Here is a 15,299-nt window from a genome sequence, read left to right on the forward strand (position 1 = left end):
AGGTGGCCATTTAGGTGGAAATGGCCACCAATTTGAAATCCTGCAGTTCTCCATAGACAAGCAGGACAAATACAACCACACAAGTGGAGTGATATCATCCAGTGCTGAAACAGATGTATTCTCTCAGAGCTCAGAAACACTGTGTTTCTGAGCATGCATGGGAGGTCCCACATAGCTGCTCCAATTTTATCCACTGAGGCCAAAGACAAGTTCCTGCTCTCTTACTGCAATGTTTTAGTTTTTCAATATACTTTCAGTTAATGGCCGCAGGCACCTTTCCTCTGTGCTGAAGGTGCCTTGTCTTCATAAATTTCTTTGCAGTTTCAAGAGTTACTTTGGTTATTTTCATGGGCAAATGAAAGATGAAGGCTCACATCTTCCCTGGGATTCCTCCTATGGCAGTGTCTTTCCCTATCGACGTTTCTTTTCAGCCTGGATCTGTCAGCACAGCCTTCTGAGTCTGATGCGGAGGTGTCCTTGGGAGCCATTGTGCATAAAGGTGATGCGACAACTTTGTCCTTGGGCAGCCGTGTCTCCCGCCGCCTCCCCCCCCCCCCACCCCCACTCAACCAGAGCCCCATGGTGGGCTGCGTGTAGATGCCTGTGTTGCATCGGTAATGCAGCTAGATAACATCACAGCAATTTCTCAGGGTGCCTCTGCTCTGTCGATTGCGCCCATAGTTTCAAGAAGAGGAGAAGGAGGAGCGGTGCATGAAAATGACATTTCCCCTACTGGACTTTGGTACAAGACCTCATTGGAGTGTTTGCCTGTGACTTGGGTATCTCAAAGAAAGAATGAGAAATTCATACTTTTAAAACCTTCCATAATAACTCTGGGTACTGTCTGGGAATTAATTGCAATTTCTTTCATCTCATTTGGGACACTATGTGATAACTCAACAAAATATCTCTGAATCATTACAAATTTGTCAATCTGATCTTTCCAAAATGTCTGCTAAAATTGAGGAGTTTCAACCAAAGGTTTCTCCTTCAACAATAATGTGGGGATTTTATCCAAGGAACATTTGGTTCTTCAAAATAAAATGGAATCCTTGGAAAGCATGATTAGGTCTAAGAATATAAGATTAATACATTTTCCAAGACAGAAATTAGTATTTCCCTTACAGATCTTAAGAAGATATTGTAAGTTTTGAAGATTACAGAGAATATTTTGCCTCCTATTGCCAAGGCCTACTATCTTCCTCAAGCTAAGAGAGCCCTGCATTCTGATCCTATACTACAAGTTTCTTTACATGTTTTGAATCTTGCTCACTTATTTGGATAGATCTACAATTGACAAAATAAGTTCAATGTACCAGCTATCCAAATATCAGGCCCCACATGTCTGCCAGTGGACTTTCAAGTCAAATTTATGCAGCATCTTCTTGAAGCAGGTGAATGCTCAAACCATTTAATAAGATCAATTTATGAGTTTTGATACATCTTCAAGATGTTCCGCCATTATAGTAGGAACAAGATGATTAACATGATTGAAAGCCTCAAGCTTAAGAGAACATGTTCACAACAAACTAGTAGACGATCCATGTTCAGAAGACAATTTGTGGATAAAGTAAAGGAAACAGTCAGTGTTCTAAAGTGACAGCTCAACTTGACAAACTGACTATAGCAACCTCAACAGCAATATGCACAAAGAAAATATGTCTCATTCTTACAAGAAAGGAACCAGCCTTATTTGTGCCAAAGACTGTTTTCAACAGCTCCAACCTCAACAGCAGTAGCAGTCACAGAATAGACCTCGTCCTAGAGAGAGAGAGAGAGACCAACAAAAGCACCTCAACAGCAACCTCAAAAGTCAGCACCAAATTTTTAACTACATAAATCCAATTCCAATCAAAGATCTTCCAGTGAGGGGAGGGGTATTTCAAAGCGGATTACATTCAGGTACTGTAGTTATTTTACCTATCCCAGAGGGTTTCCAGTCTGTTTGTAATTTTTCCAAGGTCATAAAGAGCAGCAGTAGGATTTGAACCCTGATTTCCCTGGTTCATAGCCTGCTTGCTCTAACCACTAGGCTACTTTATCACCACCATTCTGAAGGGGTATTGCCTAAATTTCCAAACTTCTATACCCTCTTTCTCTCATTATCCATATCAGGAATCTCTAGAACAGCTTCTAATCCTAAAAGATGAACTGACTTCACTCCTTTTGTCATGTATAATACAGTAGAACCAGTCCAGATAACAGAAATAAGCAAAGGTTTTTGCTTGTTACTGACTTATACTGAAAAAATCAGGGGGGGGGGGGGCTCCACCTTATCTTGGACTTGAGGAACTTGAATTCCTCAAAAAAGAGATGTTTGGAATGAACTCTCTCGACCATCCTGCCTCATTTGGAAATCAACAGTTAGTTAACCACCTGAAGGCTGCTTAAATCTATATGCCCATTCATCCCAGTCACAGGAGGTAGCTCTGCTTCATCATAGCAGAAGAATATTATCAATACAAAGTTCTCCATTTGGCCTTTTGCAGTTATAAGAGTGTTTTCAAAATTCCTGACAGAAGTTGCTATCAGGAAAAACAATGTCTTAATTTTCTCATATCTGGATGATTGATTAATATCTAGTAGATCCTTAAAGATGACAAAGATCAGCACAGACTTTCCTATCTACTCTGTTTTCTCATTGGAATTTGTTACAAGAAATCTCAGCTTCTGCTAACAAGTTGAGTAGAATTCATAGGAGGGTGGTTGGATTTCAATATCATGAAAGCCTTCCATCCCTTTCAAAAGAATGAATAAATTAATTCATGTTGAGGTCAATATTCAAAGCCATTTAGCTGATAAAATCACAAGTTATCCATTTAAATGGCAACTTTTGAATATTCCACATGCTCCTGCTATAAGTTAGCTGGGTAAGTATTATCCAACTAAAATTTTGCTGAGTAAGAAAGGGACATTTTATGACTATTATGGGGTGGGGATGTGTTAGCCGAATAATACATCTGGCTAACTCCAATATTTGGACCTAGTCAAATAAATTAACTGGCTAATGAAAGATGTGCTTGAAAGCAGGTCTAAAGTTATCTGGGAGCATGTTCTTGGGATATTTATGGCCTCAACCAGTTATATCCAGAAGAGCATTGTTGGTAAGTGCTGAGCTGCAGGTTTAAACAAACAAAAAAAAAAAAGATTGCAGGCCTAGTGACCCCAGACTGCAGATTTGGCCCAGCAGAGCATTTGGAGCTTGTCTGGGAAGGGATCTGCGATGGAGCATCTAGGCCTGCAATCTCTGTCATCCTGCAGCTCAGCACTTAATTGGCTATATTCTTCTGAACATAGTGGGTTAAAGCTACAGAGGTTTGGCTAATCATAACTGGATGACTTTATATCTAACCCCTGAGCCCCTACCTCAGCAACAAAAATAAGTGCATGGTAAGCAAGTAAAAAAAATATATAGAATCTAAAACAATATGATAAGGGTTATCAAAAGAAAAGGGAGTCCTCCAGCAACTAACTACCAAGCTGCACTTATCAGTGTATTTATAACATACTGAATAATCAAGGGTGGAACAAACAGATTTGTATGCAGTATATGTATGAATTGCTTGAGGGCTTGATGATCAATCATCATGCTTGTTTCATCAGATCGTTGAATTTGTATTATTGATCATTATAACATAGCCTAGTAGTTAGAGCAGTGGGCTGTGCACCAGGGAAGCCAGGGTTCAGATCCCACTCATGGTACCAGGCAAATTACTCCTTCTCCAGAACAAAAGAAAAAATAATCTACTTTATGGGATCTGCCAGGTACTTGTGATCTTCATTGGTCACTGTTGAAACAGGCTGCTGGGCTCAATGGATCTTGGTCTGAACCTGCATGGCTGTTCTTATGTTCCTATGTTACCTGCTTTACTCTTCTGTTTCCTTAGGAGTTGCTTGTACGGAGAATGATTATAAGCTGTGGTCCCCCTCTGATGAACGAGGGAATGAGTGTTTACTGGGGCGTAAAACCATTTTTAAAAGGAGGATTTCTCATGCCACGTGTTTCAATGGTGAAGATTTTGATAGACCAATTATAGTCTCTAACTGTTCTTGCACAAGAGAAGACTTTGAATGGTAATTACCAGTTGCACTTATTTAGTTTAAAATGTTTGACAGTTCTTGCTTATTTATTAGTTATGCGCTGCTCTTTTTTTACATAGGGACTGGATTGCCATTGTTGCATATGCTACATCAGGAGAGGAAACTTCTATTCAGATGTATAAATGTGCAGCAGATTTTTGATTGCACACTAAATATAAATGCAACACATGGATTCTTATTCTGTATATGTAGATAGATGTGTATGTGCGAAATAGGTGCATTATCATCTTAGTGTATCCATAGAATAATGTCAGTATAAATGTTACTGAAGAAGCTAATTGCCATGATTTTCATACTGTATTTAGTCGTGAAGAGTAAATATAGGTCTGAAATACTGTTGAGCCAATTTAGGTAAAAGAGATCAAGCTGCTGCATTTTTCAGTTTTCATGAACTATCACTAGCAATCATTCCAGCATTTGCACATTTCTTTCCTATGTTTTCTGTGTCCATAAATCTGTATGGAAAGGGAGTTTATGCGGTGCTGAAGCTCTATAGCTAGTATAATAGGTAGCAAGCAAGAATTCTGATCTTGAAAATAAGGATTCTTTACTGTTTATTTTTATCTAGTGAAGTAACAGCAAATCTGGAGGCATTTCAACTCCCTTGCATGCATAGCATGCTCTAACCACCTAGTATGTAATCTTTCATTACCAATAATGACATTTTTTCCCCCTTCTGGTGGCAAAGCAGAAATTCATCTGTGCACTGTCTTAGGAACTGGTTGTCAGATTAAACTGTGGTAGTCATGGAAATGTATGCTTTCATTAGCTAGAAGAGGAATGACAGAAACGTCCTAATTACAAATAAAAACTCATAGCATTAGTACAATGCCATGTTAGCAAATTACGATATCTGTGCAGCCTGAATGTAAAGTCCATTGGTTATAACCTGTTCTTTATTTTTAGTGACTTTGGCTTTAAACTTAGTGATGATTTATCATCGGAAGTGTGTGTACCTGATCCTGAGTTTGCGGGTAAACAGTATGCACTTCCTGTTCCCTGTCCTACGGGCACTAGTTACCAGAGAACCAGAGGGTATGTGCTGTATATGTGTAAGTGTATACGCCCCTTTATCTACAGTTTAATGTGGCCAGCTCAGTGACAGTGCTGTGCTCTGCCATGCAGAGGGTTCCCAGTTTAATCCTGTAATCATGTCTTATGTTCCCTGGGTTGACTAGGGCGGAGAACGCTGTTGAGAGAGTTCATAGTTCCTGGTGGGGTGAGGGAGGAAGGGGAAAAGTCGCTGTAGCTCAAGGGTGACACTTAGTGGCCAGATTCAGGGTCCATGATTGCAAGGGTCTGGATAGAGCCCTGGTGCATGGCCCCCAGGCGAAGGACTGTCACTGCAATGGGCAGTCTAGGTACATTTGTTGAGATGTGGGGGAAGGGAGATAATAAAATTGGGATGAGTGTGAATGAGTGTGTGTGTGTGTAGAGGGGATTATGAAATAAGGGTAGTTGCGAATAAATATACATGGTGCCAGGATCGGCACTGTGTTTGTTGTGTAGCACTATAGAAATGTTAAGTAGTGGCAGTAGTAGGATCCCAGCCCTGGTTCTGACTGCGCTGGAGGAACCAGGGTCAAAACCTGCCCCTGCCCCCCCCCCCCAAAGAAAAAATAGTTCAGTATTGACATTAGGTTTGGTAAAATTTCACTAGCAAGGTGTTTATGGCCTGTGCAGAGAAAAAGCTTAATTTTTTTAATAGTTTTATTATCCTTTACCTGATATCAAACTTTATTGAAAACTGGGCTCTGCATATTTAACCTCTGAAAGGTTTGCCTTTGGATCATGTTTGTTTTCGTAGTGGATTTTTAAATTATATTTTAAGTGGAGGGAAAAAACTTCTCTTCATGTCATGTCATTGAAACTGCTTGTCCTTCGGGGAAGTATTTTCCATAGCCAGATATTTAAGTTGATTGCCACCAACCAAAACATTAGTCAAAAAAATTTATTTTTTTTAAATTAAAATCTAGATATCGGAAGATCTCTGGAGATACCTGTAGTGGAGGTGATATTGAAGCACGACTAAAGGGTGAAATGGTACCTTGTCCTGTGATAGGTAAGGGAAAATGGTCAGTGTTGAGCCCAAGCTTCTAAAATACTGTACTTATTAATTTAATTGCTTAACTGTAAAGAGACTACAAAAAATGGCCCTTGTTAGAGAGGGTTGTAGCTTAGTCTGACCCAAACTGTGCAAGATGGCAGAGGTTAACATTCAGGATATGCTAGAAATACAGCATTGCTCATAAAAAGATGGTGAGCATTGACAGACATGCTTGTTGGGGGCATAATTGATATATGTGTATCTATGTATATAAAATGCGCTTAGCTGGATGTGGTTTCTGTCATCAGAGGAGTGAAGGTGCATGCAAATCCCTTCACTCAGGAGCTACATTGGGATGGATTTCCTCCCTTTCATGCACCAGCTGTGCCAGAATTTATTTCCCAGCTGTAGAAACCAGCTGCTTACAGAGAAATGCTCTGGCGTGCATGTGCCTACCCTTCCAATCTCTGGCTAGGGTGTTGTTTTCCTTCCCAAGGATGGTGGTGCTCTACTCAGGATTCACTGTGAAGCTAGCTGTGGGTCTGGTTCAATTGAACTACAAAACTGAAACTGAAATATCCATGCACTCCCCAACTCCCCGCCCACCACTTCTTCTCTGCCTCGGTCAGACGGGGATGTCTTAAGCTTGCTAGAGGTGTGGATGTGTGCGTGCACATCACATCCCAGGTGCAGGAGCTTTGGCAGCAGGCGCCTATCCTGCATGCAAGACCTTGCAGTCGATTTTCTACAAAAAAAAAAAAAAAAAGAGATGGGATAGTTGTAGGCTACAGTGTCACTCAGTGCATAATCCTGCAGTGCTCAGAGCCTGTGGTCCTAATTTTGACTGTACTGGCCTTACAGGAGCTGCCCTTATATTCTTGTGTCCTTCCTCCCCCTGCCCCCCCCCCATCACATTCATCCAGAGCCCTGCAGTGTTCATTGCCCAGACACACACTCCTTCTGCTCCCCCTACACACACACACACACTCACACTTCTCCTGCTTCCCTTTCACACACACACACACACCTCCTGCTCCCCCTACACACACCTCCTGCTCCCCCTACACACACACACACACACACACTCCCCCTATATACACACACACACACACGCACTCCTCCTGCTTCCCCTTCACACACACACTCACACTCCTCCTGCTTTCCCTTCACACACACACACTCACACTCCTCCTGCTTTCCCTTCACACACACACTCACACTCCTCCTGCTTTCCCTTCACACACACACTCACACTCCTCCTGCTTCCCCTTCACACACACACACTCACCCTCCTCCTGCTTTCCCTTCACACACACACACACTTCTTCTGCCTCCTTACACACACCCCTTGAGCAGGGTTGAAGAAAGGTCTGGTTCTCCTGTGGGGTGATGGGGAAACAAGGGTTGAGAGCTCTGGCTGTGGGTGGGTTGAAGGGCAACAAAAGTGTTAGATATGAGTCTGGAAGGGAGCGAGGTCCAACAGTGCTGGGATCCAACCAGAGAAAGGTCTGGGAAAGGGGATATGGACTTGCTGGGATCAGGCTGGGGAGAGGAGTTGAGCTGAGGAAGAGGGGATCAGTATATGCTGGGTTTAAGTTGGGGTGGAAGTGAAGTAGTTGGGCAGGGGATGGGAGTTGGAGTATGGAGGAATTGAGCTAGAGAGGATAGGAAAGAGTGCTGGAGTTGTGTTGGGCATGGAGTCTGAAGAAAATACTGGGGTCAGGCTGGACAGGAAGTGAAAAAAGTTGCTGGGAGAAAGCATTAAGGTTCAGCTGGAGAGACATTGGGAAAGAGGATCAAAATGTGATGAGGTCACATTGCAGAGGAGGGGGAGTCTGTCCTGAAGTGTGGCTGTGGATGAGAAGTTGAAATGTGCTAGTGACACTGGAGTGCAGCTGGATGGAGGGAAAGGAGATACTGACAGACTATGATGCCAAGTGGGCTGGGGTCACGATGGGGGGAGGGGGGGGGGATGTAGGAGACTGCTCAGGTTCAGTGAGATATAGGGTAAGGTTGGACTGAGGAGGGGGTTTAGTATGTGCTGGGATTTGGCTGTGGAGGGAGGGAAAAGCAGGCTGGGATCAGCTTAGGGAGAGAGAATGCTGTGAGCTGACGTTCATCAGGGATCGGGTATGTGGATTTTGCTTATTGGTCCAAGTGTAAGTGCACCCATTTTTCTTCAGAAAAAGTCTTCAACATAAATAGCAATATTTTTTTTAAAACTTTTTATTTATCCCATTGCTGTAATAATTTGTTTGCATTTTATAATAGAATATATTTTTTACTTTTACTGCGTGAGTCAGCTATCAGTTCATTGGTTTATTTATTACATGGTAAAAAAAAAAAAGGCGGATTTTAAAAGCCCCACGCGCGCAAATTCCGACATTTTCGCACGTGACTGGGCCTTGCGCGCGCGCTGGACCAGCCTCGCACGTAAACACTGATACGCGAATAAGTGGCGGGCCGGGACAGCGCCAGTCATCGCTGTCCTGAAGACTTGGCTGCTGGCACGTGCAACTTTTTTCAGGTCGGGCCCTGAAGAAAGTAAGAAAAAAAAAAAAAAGAATAGGTAGGGTTTAGGAGGTGGGGAGGAGAGGAGGAGAGGGAAAGGGGAAGGAAGTGTAGGTAGGTGATTGGGAAATTTCTTCCCAGTCCGCTCCTTAATTGGAGTGGCCCACGATTTTCTAACATGCGCGAACTGGCGCACGCATGTTAGAAAATTGGCGCGTCCATGTGTGCATGCCGGGAAGCATGTGCACGCGCACAGTGGAAAATCTACCCCAAAATGTACAAAATTACAGCAACATTGAATGTAGATAACTGCTGGCCATATGGTAGATAGTCTAGGACTCTCCAGCATGGATACATTTGTTCAGCAAATCTAGCTGTTCACAAAAATCGCAAGGCAAAACTGGAAAACATATGGTCAAAAATAAAAACAGACAAACTGATGGCTGGAGGCAACCTCTAGGCCCAAGTCTGCCATTTTCTCTACATACTTTGGCCTAGACTTGATCTCAGGTTTACAAATTACTCCTATCAGTTTCAAAGGCTCTCCCATGTGCATGTGTTTATTTGTATACACAGAGGAGAATGAGTTTATTCTGTTTTCCATGAGTGGCGCCATCTACCGCTATGACCTGTCTTCTGGAGTCAAAGAAGAATTGCCCCTAACAGGGCTGCAAGATGTAGTGGCACTTGACTTTGACTATCAGCGCAACTGTCTTTACTGGGCAGACATTATCCTTGATATTATTCAGGTAAGAAATTGTCAGCTCCTATAAAATTAATTTTTAAAAACGTTCTCTAGAGAATTTAAATGCTGCCAAGTGCTGTTTTCCACAGAAACACTGCTGGATTGCAGATTAAATCATGTTGGTCCTGGAGAAAAAAAAAGGATTCTTTGTAGATTGTAATTTTCAGTGGAACCTCTCCCAGGTCCAGTATCATAGGTATTTTAGCATTACCAGGCTCTTACTACCTAAGCAACATTGTACAAGTATAATTCATTCAATTGCAACCAATTAATGCCATCTATTTTACTTTTTTTTTTTTTTTAATTCATGAGACTGCATTCCTTTTGCCTAGACTTTTTTTTTTCTTCAGGCTTCTTTTATTACATATATGTAAATACATTGGTTATTAAATGATTAGTCACCCTGTAGTCTCTTAGATTTTGGATTATTTTTATCTGTGAAAGCTGACAATTACTGAACTTGAAGCTCTGAAAATTTTGCAGCGACTCTGTCTAAATGGCAGCTCCGGTCAGGAAGTGATCATCAGAACGGGCCTGGAAACTGTAGAAGCTTTGGCCTTTGAGCCCATCAGTCAGTTGCTGTATTGGGTGGATGCTAGTACTAAAAAGATAGAGGTAAGTGCTAAATCAGACTTCGTGGAGTCAGGTACAGTAGTTCCACCAATATTGCCATTGTAAGTATGTCGCAGTACAGCAGCAGAATGTCATCTAACATGAGAGCATAGAGCATTGGGAATTTTGACCTGCAAATTGCATTTGCTGGTTGAATGTGTAACGCATGCATATTTTGTCAGTAATGTATCTGCAGCATGGTGTACAGATTCAGTTCTCAATAACTGCTTGTTTGTTTATTTACATACGTTTATATCCCACAACTCGAAATCTTTGGTCAGTGCAGCTTATAAACATAGAATCTTAAAGTGTTCACAAATCCATCAAACTTTACAAATATTACAAAATCAAGCATAAAATGTACTGATCAGTTCAGTCTTCACAGTAATCATAGTATACAAAGTAAACTACTTCATACAAAATATAGGCAGATATATCATGAATATTCATGATACGTGACCTAAAAATCAGATTTGTTTGTGGCACTGAAGGGCCAGGATTGCAGCACCCCTTATTTAATATATTATTCTGTAATAATTAACTAGTTGTAATCTATTTTTGTCTCCTGTTATGATATAAATCTCTCAGAAGAGGAACAAACTTTTGAATTTATTTTTTTTTAATCTGGGTAAAGTAAGAATATACAGTATGTAAGAATATGGCTATTACTCTCACTATTAAATGCACACCCACAATTAAAATGTACATATTTTGGCTCCAGTGGACAGGGCTGACCAATCTAATATGGAGGTGGTAGTCTCAGGGGCAGAGAGAGAGAGGAAATGGCATTCCTCCATACCTCTGGCTAACAAGAGTATCTTCAGCCATTCAGGTATGCCATTTGGTGAGAAGTGAGGACTGCTGAAGGGCAAAAATAAAAATCCCACAACCAAGTAATTGTGTGTAATTTGGAAGCATTATAGAAGCACCTTTACAGTTTGCATTATATAACCCCCTCCCCCAAAAAAGGCAAACAAATTACAGCTTACCTGATGTAAAAGTGAGATGCTTACTATTCTCAGTATTCTTTACTATGAAAAGGTGGGATGCATGGTTACTGTTTTTCTTTTTGGATTAGATAAAAATGAGGAGCTTGGATGGTAAAGCAACTTGTCCCAGGTCTCAAGTCTTGTCTATGAATTCAAGTTTGAGAGTATTTTGCACATTGATTTTTGTATATACATTAAAATAAAACCGTTTTCTGGTTAACCTTTTTACAACTTTCCTGTATTGTGTTCTTAAATGTGATTAGATTTGTACATTTTGTCATGTGTCATGCTTGTTGCATCTGGCTGCAGAAGGCAGATATGTGACCAGAGGTGCTCATTGCAGTGAAACAGTTTACAAATCTACTGCTTGGAAAATAAATGTTATTTTGTTCAGTTTAAAGCTAAAACTTATAAAGCCTACATTAAAACCCAAATAATTACATTTTTAATTAAAATGCTGAAAATATTGGAATAAAAAATGTTGATGGTGCATAGTTTGCAGGGATGGAAATAGCTTCTTTTGCAAGTAGTGCACTTCATAGTAGTTAAATAAATTTAGCTAGCAATGTTGAGGCAATGTAAATATAAAATGAACACTTAACCCACTGCATCTTTATCCATAATCAAGCTACATATATCTACTACCAACTCATGTACTTTTAACTTCCATATGCTATTTTGATTAATACTATAGAATTAATTTCATTTTACAGAATAGTCTATTCCATCCCTGCATTTTGTGATCTTACATTAGGTTGCTAACCCTGATGGAGACTTCCGACTCACCATTCTAAATTCTACTGTACTTGAACAGCCTCGAGCTCTGGTATTAGTACCTAATGAAGGGTGAGTAGAAGAATATAGTAAGCACCTTTTTATTAAATAAAACTTATATCTCCTGTCAATTTTTTTCTGTCTTGTGATGTAACCTTCGTGGACCCCTAATCCACACATAGTCCAACACTATGAATGGTAGTTTATCCCAAATTTATCAAACAGATTCTAGGTTTTCACACCTTTTATAAAGCACCATGGATGATAAAATATGTCCATCTTAGTCAAGCGTTAGAAATGTGGCACTTAGTATAGATGACTATTAATCTATATGGAACAAGAATAAAATAAAAAATTAGCAGCACTTTGCACATCAGAAGTTCTCTTAGTAAATAGTAATATGTGAATTGAGATGATTTTAGTAGCAGAGTCTGTTTTCTCAGTCGTTGAGCTGCTTTAGGCTGGGCTGTGTTTCACTGGTCTTGTGGCAGTGTGCTTTGTAATTACACAGACGGATATAAATGATATTTTGATTCCCTTACTTTGTACACATTGTCAGCTTGATGTTTTGGACTGACTGGGGAGATAATAACCATGGTATCTACAGAAGTGAGATGGATGGTTCCTCAGTGATTCACATAGTCTCAGTTGGAGTCAAATGGCCAAATGGCATCTCTGTGGATGATCAATGGGTCTACTGGACAGAGGCTTACTTGGATAGAATTGAACGGGTCGATTTCAATGGTCAGCAAAGATCAGTTATACTGGACAACCTGCCTCACCCTTTTGCTATAGCGATCTTTAAGGTAATTGTGTTTTTACTTTGCTAACAGATCATGGCATTTACACTTTTAACTTGCTTGAAAATAAAATAGTATGTTTTTATTGTTCATATTGTTTTCTGTCTGTTTTGTAATAGTAACCAGACCTAATAGCTTCTCTTTAAACCTGTTGCTTACAGTTGACAGTATTAAGAGATCTGTCCAATGACATGAACATTAAGATGTTTGACTATGACTTGCTTCATGTATTATCTATACCCATGACTTGTTGCCTTACTTCTGGCCTTTGACTTTTCATCAGGATAGTCTGAAGAAGTGCTTTCCTATAGGACAACACAAATAGCTTTCTGCACGTTTGACTTCTGTGGTAGAGCTGAGGCCATCCTTACTGACATATCTTTAGTCTTAATTTTGCTTTTGCGTGAGGTAACATAATTAAATTACAAAGCTGAGTATTTTTTAAATCATGCCACAAGTGAGATATGATTGACTGCAGAGTCTGCTTGCTTATCTTATGTGCTTAGAGAAATATTTATTTTGTAATGATTGGTTTTTCTGCAGTTAACATCATATTCTTGTAGTAAACTTGTTTGCAAAACAAAAAAATTATCATGGAATCGGGTTTTATCAATTTCTCTTGATCCATTTGCAGCATCCTACGGTCACCTTTCATCTTGCTGGCATTTATTGATGTTAGTGGAAACATGAAATAGCCATCAAGCATATGAGTTGGTGCTGGTCCTAGCTATAAATTCCATGGGTTCCTGGATCTGTAGTGCAGAAATTTCAGTATTTAAGAATTATTATGTAACAGCCAATTGCACAATAATTTTTGAAAAGGCAGCCAATTTACAATTATTTTTTTTAAATGGGACATTTCAACACAACGCTGCCTGGTAGAATTACACTGCTTTTCTTTGACATATTGGAAAGACACTGTTAGATTAACCACAGTGTACCTTTGACATCTTTGATTTTCTGCAGGCTCATTTCATTCTTCTTAGTATTGCTTGGCTGTGGCACTGATGGACTATAGTCCATGTTTGTATCATGATTGCTAACTGAAACTTCTTAGAATTGTGATTCTCTTCCTTTACCTGAAGATTCATAAACTGATTAACCAGCAAAACAAGCTTTTATAAAAATAATTATCCCAAATTGAGCCTGTCTGTATATTTCAGAATGAAATTTACTGGGATGACTGGTCAAAGTTGAGTATTTTTAGAGCATCTAAGTACACTGGAGCAGAGATGGAAGTTTTAATTGGTGGTTTAATGGATGTTATGGACATGAAGATCTTCTACAGAGGAAAGATGACAGGTAATGTAAGTGTTGCTTTTAAGGAAGCTGGACCTAAATAGGAAACAGCATAAGCACTGGCAAATTAAATACTAATAAGAGAGAGAATTTAAGAACATTTCCAAAGAGGTAAAAACTTATAACTTTTTCAAGTAGATCAAAAACAAGATGCCTAGTTGGATCATTGGATGACCGGAGGGGAGGGCAAAAGAAGTGCTCAGAGCAAAACTTCAAAACAGAAAAACTAAATTAATTATTTTTGCTTCAGTCTTCACTGAGAGTATGTTAGGGAAAAACCCACACTGGAACCATTCTTTGTAGCAATAGAAAATAGGCTTCCCCCATTAACATCTACCAGGTACTTGGTATTGATCCAGACTGGCCACTTGACAGGATGTTGGGCTTGATGGATCATTGGTTTGATCCAGCATGCCAAACATTTGGAAAAACCTGTAGTTCTTTAACACTCATTCTAGCTGAACATTTGATAATTCACTACTGTATGACCACAGAGAGTGGCTTCTCTTCTGTACCATCTCACACAATGAAAAGGCTTCACAGTTAAAGCAGCAGTCATTTGACATTCAGCAGTTCATTTGTCTTGGTGATAGAACACTCATGCCTTGCTTCTCCCAGAAATTTCTTTACCACTAATGCTGTAATAGTATAAATGAAACCTCCAAATGGTGGCCCTTCTCAGACTTGTAGAGCTTCATTGAAATCATCAGAGTCAGGTTCTATTTGAGGAAGGAAACCTTCAAAAAATGTTTTACCAAAAGGAAATGTACTACTTTCTTATCCTGAATGCAAATCAGCTGTCAGACCTTCTAAAAGAAAAGGCACAACTGGTTTCTTTTTAAGGGAATCTGTTACACAAAACGACAGAAGGTATACCACACAGACACCCACAGTTAAACTAACAGAACAAATAACTGGTGCACAAATATTTCTCAAAAATGTTTATTAATATTCACTTTTCAAAAATGTCCAAATACATAAGATTTCAAATACAGATGGACATGTGGGCTAAAACAAAAAAAAACCATATAGTCCTGGCTAGGACCCTAGTTTTCATCGGCAGTCAGCTTCTTCAGGGAACTTAGTACACCCAATTATAAAAACCCACATAGACAATATGATTTACCACATTTTATACTAACAAATACAATTATGTATGTAGAGGTGATGTTGAATCAATATTTGTCTCTAATGCATTTGAATAATACAGGTGTCTTATTTTTTGCAATATCCGGACGTGTAAATGGAAGTGATGTTAAACCAATGTTTATCTCCAGCGCTGTTGGTTAATAAAGAGATGGTTTTTTACATACACATTTCACACCATCTATCCAAAATTTTCTTACTTCACCATCTGCTTGATATTGTGCAACGTCTTCCAGAACCATTCAGTGCACATTCTGAGACTCTGCCAGCTGCAA

At 39.8% G+C, this 15,299-nt stretch overlaps 1 protein-coding gene across 1 annotated transcript in view; it reads left to right on the forward strand.

Annotated features, from left to right (window-relative positions):
* The window catches only part of SORL1 (sortilin related receptor 1), a 180,604-nt gene that overhangs the window by 75,575 nt on the left and 89,730 nt on the right, over nucleotides 1-15,299 (forward strand). The window contains exons 14-21 of the mRNA XM_029573496.1: nucleotides 3,888-4,074; nucleotides 5,008-5,136; nucleotides 6,078-6,163; nucleotides 9,236-9,408; nucleotides 9,888-10,019; nucleotides 11,760-11,851; nucleotides 12,339-12,585; nucleotides 13,743-13,881. Coding sequence (XP_029429356.1) covers nucleotides 3,888-4,074; nucleotides 5,008-5,136; nucleotides 6,078-6,163; nucleotides 9,236-9,408; nucleotides 9,888-10,019; nucleotides 11,760-11,851; nucleotides 12,339-12,585; nucleotides 13,743-13,881 — 1,185 coding nt within the window. The remainder of the gene's footprint in view (nucleotides 1-3,887; nucleotides 4,075-5,007; nucleotides 5,137-6,077; nucleotides 6,164-9,235; nucleotides 9,409-9,887; nucleotides 10,020-11,759; nucleotides 11,852-12,338; nucleotides 12,586-13,742; nucleotides 13,882-15,299) is intronic.

This window comes from Rhinatrema bivittatum, chromosome 12 (genome assembly GCF_901001135.1).
Source record: "Rhinatrema bivittatum chromosome 12, aRhiBiv1.1, whole genome shotgun sequence".
Taxonomy (NCBI): domain Eukaryota; kingdom Metazoa; phylum Chordata; class Amphibia; order Gymnophiona; family Rhinatrematidae; genus Rhinatrema; species Rhinatrema bivittatum.